General features: G+C 38.5%; 1 protein-coding gene across 1 annotated transcript in view; it reads right to left on the bottom strand.

Moving 5' to 3' along the window:
• HID1 (HID1 domain containing) overlaps positions 1-13767 on the bottom strand; it is a 51743-nt gene that overhangs the window by 8601 nt on the left and 29375 nt on the right. The window contains exons 8-17 of the mRNA XM_034408699.3: positions 12825-12881; positions 12598-12738; positions 11517-11607; positions 10161-10312; positions 9962-10040; positions 9191-9355; positions 7385-7612; positions 6604-6737; positions 4375-4455; positions 2616-2707 (exon numbers count right to left, since the gene is read on the bottom strand). Coding sequence (XP_034264590.2) covers positions 2616-2707; positions 4375-4455; positions 6604-6737; positions 7385-7612; positions 9191-9355; positions 9962-10040; positions 10161-10312; positions 11517-11607; positions 12598-12738; positions 12825-12881 — 1220 coding nt within the window. The remainder of the gene's footprint in view (positions 1-2615; positions 2708-4374; positions 4456-6603; positions 6738-7384; positions 7613-9190; positions 9356-9961; positions 10041-10160; positions 10313-11516; positions 11608-12597; positions 12739-12824; positions 12882-13767) is intronic.

Genomic DNA, 13767 nt, shown 5'->3' on the forward strand with positions numbered 1-13767 from the left:
ATTGCATGTTACACTCCAGTGAATGGTGACAATGGGAAAACTAGAGATTAGTTTGGGGAAGAGTTTTGCAACCTTCCCAGTAAATTAGACCTAAAGGAAAAATATTCTGCTAGGTGAGAGAAAATGCAGAAAAGGTGAATGAGCCATTCAAAGAAACAAGAAAAAAAATAAGAAAAAGATCTTCAGGTTTTATTACATGGTTTAAGCATAACTCTTTCATATTTGTACACAGCAAAGGAATGAATAGAAACCAAAAAGTGTGATATCTCCTGTGAAAGACTGAGGGAATTAGTGAAGAATGTAAAGGTAAGGATAGGTTTTGAATGTGGAACCATCTAGTTTTTGGATTAGGGTAATGGAAAGAGAAGGGAAGAACACTGACTATTGTGAGAAATGAGTATTTGTCAAAAAAGGTAAAAATGGCTCCTTATAACAGCATGTTTCTGTCCACTTTAGGGAAGTGGAGATACATAAATGTAAATAGAATACAGGGAACGGAGTACTTAAAATCTGTGGAGTAAAACAGGATATGATAGGATCAAGTATGACTGATCAAGAAGATAAACGCATTATCTTTAACATCTGTTGTCATGAAATGTTTTGAGAGGCTGGTGTTGAACTATATTAAGGCTAGTCTTCCGTCTACTTTGGACCCATACCAATGAGTCTGCTTACAGGAAGGAAGTACAAGGACTGACATTGTGGTGTAATGAAAATAATCTCACACTTAACACCACAAAAACTAAAGAACTTATAACTGACTTCAGGAGGAAGAGAGATGTACATTTACCATTGTACATAAATGGTGAGGAGGTGGAGAGGGTGGGTAGTTTTAAATTTCTGGGCATTTATATCTCGGAGGACCTCTCATGGACTATGAATGCTAACATGCTTGTGAAGAAGGCACAGAAGAGGCTGTATTTCCTGAGAATGCTCAGGAAGATAAATCTATCTCAGCATCTACTTCTGTCCTACTATCGCAGCACCATTGAGAGCATCCTGATATACGGCATTCTTGCATGGTATGGGAGCAGCTCTGAAGCAGACAAAAAAGCTCTACAGAGAATCATTAAAACTGCCCAGAATATCATTGGACTCCAGCTACCAGCCCTGGATGACATCTTCGAATCTCGCTGTTTGAGAAAGTTGCATAACATTCTCAGAGACTCTTCCCATCCTGCTTACAATATTTTTGGACTGTTGCCTTCTGGCAGAAGATACAAAACAATTAAAACTCGGACCACACATTTTCTGAATAGTTTTTATCCCAGAGCTATAATTGCACTCAACAATGAACTAAAAGGCCACCATCAGTGAGCTGTTGGACATTATTACTTGGTCTGTTGTGTGGATGTTTGGGTGGTTTAGGGGTGGAGAATTGTGATGAGTGGGAGTGTGTTTGGGGATTATATGTGTTGGACCTGGTCTTTGGGTGTTAAGTGAATTTTGTTGTATGGGTATATTGTGTATACATGTACAATGACAATAAAGTTATTTATTTATTTATTTATTCATTTATTTATTTATTATAAAAATTAGTGACTGTAGAAACAATATTCATTAAGGCTGGTCATATGCAGAGTAAATGAGGATCAAGGTGCAAAACAAACATGACGAAAAAATAAATGGATGGTGAGAAAGGAAGGCAAGATCAAGAGTCATGTATAGACAGATTTGAGATCTGCAAAAAGAGTGATATGAAGAATTTAGAGAACAAAAGGCAATGTATGTAGCAGTATACAGTATACATAAAATGGAAGCAAGTACAATTTATAAGGCTGGATAGGTATAGAGGCATATAGTGAACGGTATTAGTGTAAACTATGCTTCCTTTTATTTTTCTTATGCATTTAGTGTCTTTGACACATGAGTTCTTACTCCTTTTATATGCTCTGCATAAAGTAGCTTATTATTATTAAAGGAGACAAATTCCTTGTGTGTCCAATCGCACTTGGCCAATAAAGAATGTTCTGTTCTGTTTTGTTCTGTTCTATTTCTATATCTATTTCTATAGCTGACCATACCTATCCAGCCTTATAAATTGTACTTGCTTCCATTTTATGTATACTGTATACTGCTACATACATTGTCTTTTGTTCTCTAAATTTTTCATATCACTCTTTTTGCAGATCTCAAATCTGTCTATACATGACTCTTGATCTTGCCTTCCTTTCTCACTATCCATTTATTTTTTTGTCATGTTTGTTTTGCACCTTGATCCTCATTTACTCTACATATGACCAGCTATTTCTATATCTATTTCTATTTCTATTTCTATTTCTATTTCTATTTCTATTTCTATTTCTATTATTTCTATTTCTAATTCTAATTCTAATTCTAATTCTAATTCTAATTCTAATAATTCTAATTCTAATTCTAATTCTACTCTACTTCTTATCCCAAAATAGGATGCTGTGATTGGTATGTCCATATGCATGATCCAATCAACCCAATTCCACAAGAATAGTCTTTGTTAATTTTATCTGTAGAAATGTGAAGAGGATAAGACTAATTTTATTACAGGAATTATGTTTAGTACTCAGTAAGAAAATTCATACCTTACAATTCCCATCCACCCCCCAAATAGTTTTATCTACAAGACCTGTGGCACTTACTTGTCAATACAAATCTTCTCTACCTGGGGAACCAGGACCTGCAACAGCCTCATGATTGTCTGCAGGGGCAATTTTGATTTCCAAGACACCACCTGCAAAAGAAAAGGATAGCAGTGAAGAGCTAAGAGTTTGAGTCAACTCAGCAAATCAATACCTGAAAGGAACGCTTTCATTCAGATGAAAAAAACGCATCCAAATCTGACTTATATACCACTTCAGAGTGCCTTACAGCCCTTTCTAAGTGGTTTACAGAATCAGCATATTGCCCCCAACAATCTGGATCCTCATTTTACTGACCTCGGAAGGATGGAAGGCTGAGTCAACTTTGAGCCAGTGAGAATCGAACTGCTGGAACTCAGCAGAATTATCCTGAAATGTTGTATTCTAAACACTGCACCACCATGGCTCTAATTAGAATTTACAAACAATCCCAGAAATAGTTCTGCAAATAGACCACCTTTCAGTCTAAAAAGAAAGGCACCTACCAACAGTCTGAGTCTAAGGCCACTTCCCTATCTCTGAACTTGCCTTTTACTTTCACAAGCACTTTTGTGCACCTGAATGGATGTACTCATGGTTTCTACCTGAACTTTGGAAGATAAAGAAAAGGGACAGAGAATGACCATCTAGAGAGCATAAATTCAGTGCTTTTCTTTCAGATGAAAAAAACAACAACTACATAGGTGTAGTAGCATAACCTTCTGATTATTTCTAATATTGGGGGAGGAAAGGCTTTAGAGAAAGCAAACTCCTATTCCAGGAGATGTTCCACTAATGGGTTCCCTGCCATGGGGGGCGGGGGCTAGCTCATTAATATACACAAACTTTTTATGAGTGCTTCATTTTTTACAGGAAACCTCTACCTCAGAGTATACTTGACACTCTTCAACCCTAAAGCTTTCTGAAAGAAAACAGCTATAGAAAATGAGAATGTTTGAGAAGCAGAGCAACCTATTTATCATGCAAGGAAGAAAAGCCGTAGATGATAACAGGGATAACTATTCCATAATTTAAATTATTAATAGCGATCCTGCTATTCAGGAAGACAATCATCTGGGCTTTTATGAATCAGAGTTTCAACATTCCTTCTCCTTCAACTCTCATTAGTTCAATAGCAGCTGAGATGACCTGGTTTTTGGTCAGGTAAAATACAACCAGTGGTGGGTTGCCCCGGTTTGGACCACTGCCCTGGATGTCATCATTGGCGATCTGCGCATGTGCAGAAGCTTCTGTGCATGCGCAGAAGCAAGGCGTGCGCGCGATCCCGTTGCGAACCGGTAGTAAAGGTAAATAGAACCCACCCCTGAATACAACCCATAAATAAAGTTAAAATACTTCCAGGAAGATATATTATCTGGCACTTTTTAAGCATAAATGGCAAAGTAGGGTTAAGGCATGGTCCTTCCTCCTAAATCAGAGGTGGGGAACTATGACCCTTTTATGACTTGTGATTGTCAACTCCCAGAATTCCTAAGCCAGCCATGAAGTTGAAGCCCAAAAAGTCATAAAAGGGCCATAATTCCCCACTCCTGTCCTAAATGAAAGCAGCAGATCATTATCATGTTGGCTAAAGAGAGAAGTACTCCAGAGACTAGTAAACAGATACTATATCACCCTCGGTGGATGATTCAACTTTCTCTTCTCACATCACTACTTGCTTCCTTATCAAATGAAGCTAATAAGGAATGTCACTCGTGTGATTAAAAAGCAAGTTATATCTCTGTTTTATTTGTTAACAAGAGTTGCCAGCATCTCTCACCCACTCAGAAGTTGGATTCCACTGCCCAACTGAGGATGTGCTGGACAGACGTCGTCGATCCCGTCTGGATTGTGAGGACTCCTAAGGACAGAATGCAAATAGCAATAGCACTTAGACTTACATACCGCTTCATAGTGATTTTACAGCCCTCTCTAAGCGGTTTACAGAGTCAGCATATTGCCCTCAACAATCTGGGTCCTCATTTTACCGACCTCGGAAGGATGGAAGGCTGAGTCAACCTTGAGCCAGTGAGAATCGAACTGCCGAACTGCAGTTAGCAGTCAGCCGAAGTAGCCTGCAGAACTGCACTCTAACCACTGTGCCACCTTGGCTATTGCTAAATTGTTTTGTTTATCCAAGGGCTACAGCTTCCCTCTGTTGTATACTGCTACATATAAAATCAAATATTGTTTAGCAAGGATCTGCTTTTCAGCGTCCCAGTGCAAGTCTGAGAGAGGGGGGTTGGCTCAAAGTCACCCAGCTATCCTTCTGTGTCAAAAGAAGGACTCCCATTTCTAGCCCAGCACTTTAATCACCACGCCATGTGCTGGATATTGTGTGTGTGTGTGTGCATCAGGGGTGAAATGCTCCCGGTTCGCCTGATCCGGTAGCGATGGTGGCAGGTGGTTCAGAGAATCGGTAGCAAAAATTCCTGCCCCCCCGCCGCCCAGCTGAGCCACGTAATCATCAGAGGCTTTAAAAAAAAAAATTTAAAGCATTTTTTCTACAACCTCTTCAGCCGAAAGAACGCTTTTAAAAGTAAAAAAGAAAAAGCCTCTGATGATCGTGCGGCTCAGCTGGGATCATCAGAGGCTTTTAAAAGCATTTTTTTTTACAACCTCTTCAGCCGAAGAGGTTGTAGAAAAAATGGTTTTAAAAGTAAAAAAAAAAAAGTTGGCCACGCGCACCGTCACATTACACACACCCCAAACCACGCCCACAGAACCAGTAGTAACGAATTTTACATTTCACCACTGGTGTGCATGTGTATGAGTGTTTCACACATAGTCCTCAGGATGGCAACTGGGATCAGAATTGCCATTGATAAGCAATGCAATCGTAAAGTGAAACTTTGCATGACAGCATTACTTAGTTTTATAGCAGTTTTATAGCAGTTCCATCGTTAAGCAGGTCTTTAAGTGAGGGTCTCATGTACCATGACTTCCAAATTGCTGTCTTCCCCATTGACTTTGTGGGAAGCTGGCAGGGATGTTGGAAATCACGATCAAGTGACTGTGCCTGACTATGACATTGTAATCACCAGCCAGTTGCAAAAGCACCCAGATTGCAATCACATGACTGGAGAGACATTGCAAAATCCAGTGCTCCAGGATTGGTCATAAATCCTCCTTGTTCGGCACCATCACAAGTTTGAACAATCACTGAACAAGCAGTCATAAGCCAAGGATCACCTACCTACATACAAACACACATCCATACACATATTCTTATTATTCTTACTCATCCCTATGCTCATTAATTATCAGGAAGAAATATATATATAGCCAACAATAGCACTTGAGCAGGAGAAAGCTATAGTACATTATCCACAACCAAGTGCTTCAAGCTGAGAAGAATCAGAATCCTTTAGAGATATAATTTATCTTCAGGGCTGATCTCTAAAACAAGCAAGACACAGGATGCCCTGAGCTGTTAGCTTTACTGCTCTCTGAGATTTACTGTTGCATAAAACAATCAATCAAACCTGCATTATTTATAATTACTGTAACTTTGTTGTCCTAGGCTCAGAGATTGGTATCACTTCCAATAAATTTTCTTTAAAATAAATTCATAAAAATATTTGCTTTGGGCACAACTTGTACTATCCTATTCCCCAATCATGAGAACCTATCCAATAGGTTAGGAGTTTATTGCAGGATAATTCGAATGAGCAATGAGTCAAATATATATACTCCCTAGATTGTTCCCATTGATAGGAGGGGATGAACTGAGTTTAACCACTATGTTTGAAATTTCCTAAATTTCCTGTAAGAAAATGCAGAGTTCAAATTGAAATAAATAAAATGCACCCCAGCATTTTATTATTTATTATTTTCTGCACAGAAAATGTTTTCTCCAATTTTGGGAGATCTACTGCCAAAGATAATGAAACCCTTGACTACCCATCTATGAAGCACCTAACATTATATTAAGATGCTACTCTGAATTGTTTCATCATTGCTGTGTTCTTCAGCCACTTACCTACCCTAGAGCTGTTTGCAAACTTACCATGTTCCAAGTTTCAGTATCACCACCCATGCCTGGTGGGCTTTCTTCTGCTGGAGACTGAGAGGACTCTGGCTCTAGGGAGCGCATGGTCCCATCCTCTGACACCTGAGATTTCTCTGTGAGTTTGTCAATGCCTGATTTTTGAGAGGCAACATTAAGAAAAAAAATTGGGCAAGATCTAGAGAGTTTAGCAATATATTCCATCTTTTTAGTCAAGATCAGAACACAATTTTACCTACAGCAAGTTTCCCTAGCACTTTGCTAGCAAACAAAAAAATAAATAAACCAAGTAGCTGGCAAAACAGACCACGTCAGATGATTTTTAACATTTTACAATAGTTTAAAATAATACATTTGCATTTTTACAACATGACTACTGTAAATTTTTACTTGTTCTAGACCGGGGTATCAAACTCATGTCATCATGGCAGCATCACGTGACATAGCGGGAGCTTTTCCCCCTTCGCTAAACCGAGCATGGGTGTAGCCAGCGCGTGACGCATCCGGCCCGTGGGCCAGGAGTTTGAGAGCCCTGTTCTAGGCATCCAAATAGCTTTTAAGAAAGGAGAATCCTAAATCAACAAAATAAAAGTTAGATTATATAAAAGCAAGAGACAGAAATAAATAATGAAGTCATACAGATCAGGGAATAAAAATTATTTACTATCAGAAACCTACAGTAGATCCAGGTCTTAAACCATCAAAGGTTTACCCCAGTCTACCTTCTGGACTAAATTAAAATCTTCTGTGAGCGTCAGTGTCTCAAATACTCTGGACTGACCTGGGGTTGCTACTAGGCTGGCCTTTAGTGTTCCAGGTTCTGCAGGTGCAGCAGGTCGTGACCCTTCCATGGACATCGCCTCCTGAGAGTTGGTACGAGAGATGGGCTCAGGAGCTTTCTTTTTGCGTTGCAAAGCTTTCTGGATAGACTGCAAGTCAGTAGGCAGATTGGCCAGCTGATGAAATACATTTCGCTTGCGAATAATGGCGTATACCAAATTGGAATTTCCTGGGAAATCACAACAGGAGGAGAAAAATAACACCTTTAACCTTTTGTAATTGGGAAACACAAATTGATAAAGATCATGGGTAGGAGTACGCACAAAAAACAAGTAATCAATGGTTTCCTGCAATTCAATGGCTGTCTGAATTTTTGCAGCTTAGATCTGGAAGCCCTAACGGTGAGATGATGAGAAATTAACTACAGCTAGATTTATATGCTCAGTTTCATAGAATGGAATGGAGTGGAGTGGAGTGGAGTGGAGTGGAGTGGAGTGGAGTGGAGTGGAGTGGAGTGGAGTGGAGTGGAGTGGAGTGGAGTAGAGTAGAGTAGAATAGAATTTTTTATTGGCCAAGTGTAATTGGACACACAAGGAATTTGTCTTGGTGCATATGCTCTCAATGTACATAAAAGAAAAGATACGTTCATCAAGAATCATAATGTACAACATTTAATGATAGTCATAGGGTACAAATAAGCAATCAAATCATATTAGGAAACAGTCAATATAAATCGTAAGGATACAAGCAACAAAGTTATAGTCATACAGTCATAAATGGAAGGAGATGGGTGATGGGATCGATGAGAAGATTAATAGTAGTGCAGACTTAGTAACTAGTTTGACAGTGTTGAGGTAATTATTTGTTTAGCAGAGTGATGGTGTTCGGGAAAAAACTGTTCTTATGTCTAGTTGTTCTGGTGTGCAGTGCTCTATAGCGTTGTTTTGAGGATAGGAATTGAAACAGTTTATGTCCAGGATGTGAGGGGTCTGTAAATATTTTCACAGCCCTCAAGTCAAGCTCAGGAAGTAGTAGAGGATTAGCATTGTTCTGTTCCTCCTACCTTAGCTCCTTTCTTCATGTTAGTCAAATTATAGCCTGATGTTTTTGAACAGTTGTTCCTTCAGATGGTGACCTCTACACCTTTTAGCTCATCACTAGATTACTGTGCCACAAAGAATAAACTGATAAGTTATCTATTACAAAACTGATAACTTATCTGTTGCAGATAACTCTGTCTGTTTCAGCACAATATCAAGAAATGTTACTAAAACATTATCCCAGCTGATGTTTCCCAGAAATTATTTAAAAACACAATGAAATAAAGTGATTGATTATGTTACATTGACCAGCATGTAAGATTTAGGATTTCAGGCATATTTGGCTTTCTAACTGGCTATCAAATAACTGAGAGTCTGTTTTATTCATGACCTCTCAGAATTCATTCCCAACTTATAAATGAAGTTTATATTACGGAAGCATATATTTGAAAAGATTTCACCAACAAGTGAAAAATCAAAAGAGGGCTAAAATGCCATAAAGTAATGAGCAAGAAGTATTGTGGGCAACAGTGGTTATCAGTAACAGGAACTGCCTTTTCCAATTAAAATAATAAAGGGACAAATTTACATTTTACATTTTATTTTACTAACCAGAAATGGCAAATCTAAAAAAGAAAGAAGGGATATTTGCACTATGTTTGATGAAGAAGCTTGGTACTTTATACCTACATGAATATTTATTCTTGCATAGATTAAACTATCAGAGAGCGATTGCCTTTTTTTTTTTTTTCTGTTCAGCCACTCACCATCAAACTGGTACTGGATGATATTGTTGAAGACTTCCAGCAAAAAGAAGACAAGGTGATGGTTTTGGACCATGGAGAAAAGGAACCAAGTAGTTGAAAATGCTTCCAATAGATGCAGCAATTTGTTAGCTGCTACCATGGAAAGAGACTTCAAGTATGGAGATACTAGGAGACGGAAAAAAATAAAAAGAAAGAAAAAGTCATTTGGGGAGATCAAACATCCATTATAATTATGTACCATATTAGTGTACAGTCATTTAAGATCCAAGTGTTAACATCCATATCAGTTAAGATCCAAGAGTAACATCCATATCTTAACACTTGTTATGGGAAGGCGCTACAAATTAATTTTATAAAAGAAAATAGCAGTAGTGTAATATCTAAGTTCACTGAACTCTTGAACAGCTACAACATAATGGTAAAGAAAACGAACGCCATCTACTGAGAAGAAGCCAGTATTACAGCAACTCTTCAACCATTTTTAAAATTTTGTCTGCTCTGAACGACGGTATCCGTCAAATAAAACCAAGAGAGGTTCAAAGCTACACATATATCTCCTAATTTTTTCAACAGTTACCTCCAAAAAGAGTCTTGGGTACTAAAATTAAATTTCTACACATGGTAAGGCCTGCATGCATAACTATACTGGTTTCAATTCTGAAGGAAAACCACACCGCACTATTCGCCCCCAAGATTTTGAAAATAAAAATATATTTTAAATATATATTAAGGCTTTCAATTTTGGCTGTCATTTTAGAGCAGGCAAATTACCATTCACTATGATGGTAAGGAGGCAGTCAAACAGGGGTTGCAACCGCTGATGTCCACTAGTGATGATCTTATGAAAAACCTGCAGGGTATAATAGAAAGTAAGAACGTAAACAAAATAGTGCAGAGTTGCTGTACTATTTTTATAGCAGCTAGATTCTCTGCTACAAGCAAAGACACTGCTAGCAAATTCCAGACTCACAATGATGAGAAGATCAGCATGTGTCCCCGTAAAGACAGGAATATCCATCGGTACTCGTACAGAATATGGCTTGTTGAGGCGGACACCAAAATTTCTTTCCCCGCTCAGCAGCAATAAGATGAAGACACCAATATGCATAAGACCAACTCGAGCTGTAAAAATATGGCGCCAAAATTAAATCTGTCAGTGGCCGAAAGGCAAGCCAGCCATTAATAATAGCAGATCAAAAACAAAATATAATGCTTACTAACATAAATACCTCACTCTCATTCGGTAAGGTATTCTAAAAAAAAAATAAAAATGGTTCAATGTCATCCATGCTGCTGTCCAGCAGACAGTTTAAGATCAAGAAGCAGCCTGCATCTGTTGCTATACAATTTTATGCAGAACTCCAAATGTAACCTACATGACTCAATATGTGGATATTCATGTGGTTGTTTTTGGTCTCAACTCAGCTCTGGCCCTTCTCCAATTAGGATCTCAGAAATCACTGATCTTAATCTATCCCACAAAGTGACATGGAAATAGCTTGCGGTCTTATCTGAATTCATTCATTTGATATTTAAAGCCTATAAACAAACACATTTCCCTGGCATGTTCTAACATTATTATCCAATATGGCAGGTTACACAGCCAGCCAAATGTTAGACTAGGTTTGGCATTTTTGCCCACCTATCAAGTTCTTTATTACTATTAAGAGATACACAGAGTTGTGGAAGTTTGAGTGTATGTAGAGTGCGTATGTGCGTGCGTGCGTGTGTGAGAGAGAGAGAGAGAGAGAGAAAAGAGCTACACTTTTGGATACTATGCTGTGAAGAAAGCTACAAGGGGACAACCTGATGCAAAATTAGTGAGTCACATTGTGTGCATCATAAACAGTTTCTTCAATTTCCTAGTGTTTCACAGTTAACCTCAGTTAACCTCAGGCTTACATTACCGATTCTATTTTATCCTATCTCTAAAGTGTGTAAAAGATGAAATCTCTTGACGAAGCCAAGTTCTCAAGGTTACAAAAAATGGAGCCACCGGATGCCCAATGCTACTCCACCATGCCTTTGGGATGACAAAGACCACAGACACCAGTTGGGAGCATTGGAATGGGGTCTTTGGTGTCACATACAATTTTACCTATATTAAGGCAGGAACTAGAGGAACTGTTTGCAACGTCACCTTTTGCTATCTAGATTAGAAATGCCAGATTTATCATTCTGTAAATAAGCACCAGTCACCCAGGGACTTGGATCCAAATACAATTTACATTTCTGGAATCAGTCTCAGGACTGGGGAATCAGTTGGAAAGACTCTGAATCAACTTTTTCCAGCATAAATTCTGAGAATAGATAAAACCAAACTTACATTGATCTGCTCTAGCATCATTAAGGAAATAGAGGATTGGCACCAGGATATCTAAAACATCACTGCTTTTCAGAACAAAGAAGAGAAATTTCTGAAAAAGAAAAAGAACAATTAAGCACCAAGTTGGTGGGGGAATCTCTATAAGTGTCACGAAAACTGGACAGAATAAAACTGCATCAATAGGGGAGAGGAACTACAAGTTTCAGCATGTTTATCAATGTTTTCCAGCAGACCTGTAAAAACATTGCATTTTGAAATGTTTTCCCTATTTGTTCATTTTCCAAAGGCTTCACATTTTAAAACTTGTTTAGGGAGGGCAAAACTGAGGATTTTGTGAAGGAAGAAAGTTTGGCTTACTCAAAGTGATTATTTGTTAGCAGACTTGAGAAAATTGTGCTGTTGGCATTAAAAATGTCTTGAATAGAAATCATCCTCTGATATATTTTTGATCTGAAGGCATCAAAGAACAGGTAAGCATAATAATTTTCCTATACAGGTTGCTTTCAGATGGAGGTTTCTCAGGAATACAGATTCAACAGGCCTGATATCTGAACACACAGGCAGAGATTGAGACTTATTAGGTATGCAGCATCAGCAATGGGTCAGTGATTCCAAACAACTACCACTACTGCATCATAACCCAATATTTCAAATCATTTCTTTCTCTTCTAATCCAAAATTATTACCGTTGACCAGCTCACCATCACTAAGTTTCTCCATGTGTTCGTTTAACAGGCCCTGATCAGTGGTGGAATTCAAATTTTTTTACTACCGGTTCTGTGAGCGTGGCTTGGTGGGCGTAGTGTGGTGTAACTTGGTAGGCATGGCAGGGGAAGGATACTGCAAAATCCCCATTCCCTCCCCACTCCTGGGGGAAGGATATTGCAAAATCTCCATTCCCACCCCACTCTGGGGCCAGCCAGAGACTGGTTCTCCGAACTACTCCAAACTACTCTGAATTATTCAAAATTTCCACTACCGGTTCTCCAGAACCTGTCAGAACCTTCTGAATAGCACTCCTGGCCCTGATCCTGCTCTCCTACCCCAATTCTTTAATAATGCCAGCAATATAAGACAGAACCTTGTTGAAATCACAGAGTTTCCAGAAGAGAACCAGGAGCTCTTGATGGAACTGGATCCTTTTAGTAGAATTTGGCAGGTAGGTTTGGACCAGAGGGTTGGAGAGCAGACGAGCCACTCCTTTCAAAACAAACTGGAAATCCTGACAACATAAAAAAACATAAATATGTTGTGATCTGGAAACCTAAGATTAAGCCAACTGAACTGAAAACAAATCTGATACATTACCTCTTCTCTGTGTATCCTGGACAGGTAATTGACAAACAGGTTGTCTGGTCCTGGAGGCTGCATTGAAAGAAACCACGTAAATGTTTCTTAGATTCAAAACACCCTCGGGTATTTTGACAGAGACAGACGTATATCTGTCTCTGAATTTATTGGCAAATGACATTTTGACTAAATCAGTCAAACAATCCTGATACTATGTTAAGTATTAAACTACAACTGATACCTGTGATCCCAGATATTGGTGAACTATAATTCCCAGGAGCCTCAATCAGGACGATCAATGGCAGGATACTGGGCGTTATAATTCAGCAACATCTGGAGAGCCTTTACTATGCTAAGCACTAGAATATAATGGTTGCTCATCATTTTATGAAATGAATAAAAAATAGGCCTAATATTTCCTAATTTAAAAAATGTACAGCATAGAATAATTTGCTGATTTTCATCAGAAAGCAAACGCCTAAAGTGCTCAAGTCTCTGTTGATTCATGGGTATTATGAATACCTCTCCAGTATGCAGTACAGCAAGGAAAGACAAGAAAATGTAAATATTTATGCCTGTAATGCAGTGAATGAAAAGGTCTGAATTAATAAATCTGCCCATGGAAAGAGAATTCAAATTAGTTAGTTTGGTATTCAGAAGGCAAATGTACATCTTTAAGCACTTAAGAGACAATATTTCAGATCCATCACATTGCTTTAAGATGCAGGTATTCTTCGACTTACAACAGTTCATTTAGTGACCGTTCAAAGTTACAACAACAATGAAAAAAGTGACTTATGACCATTTTTCACACTTACAACCGTTGTAGTGTTCCTGAGGTCAAGGGATCAAACTTTGGACACTTCGCAACTGGTTTATATTTATCAGGATTGTAGTGTCCTGGGATTATGCAAAAGGGATTATGTGGCCACCTTTTGCAACCTTTTGACAAGCAAAGTCA

The sequence above is a fragment of the Pantherophis guttatus genome, chromosome 2 (genome assembly GCF_059756535.1).
Source record: "Pantherophis guttatus breed Tessera chromosome 2, ASM5975653v1, whole genome shotgun sequence".
Lineage (NCBI taxonomy): Eukaryota > Metazoa > Chordata > Lepidosauria > Squamata > Colubridae > Pantherophis > Pantherophis guttatus.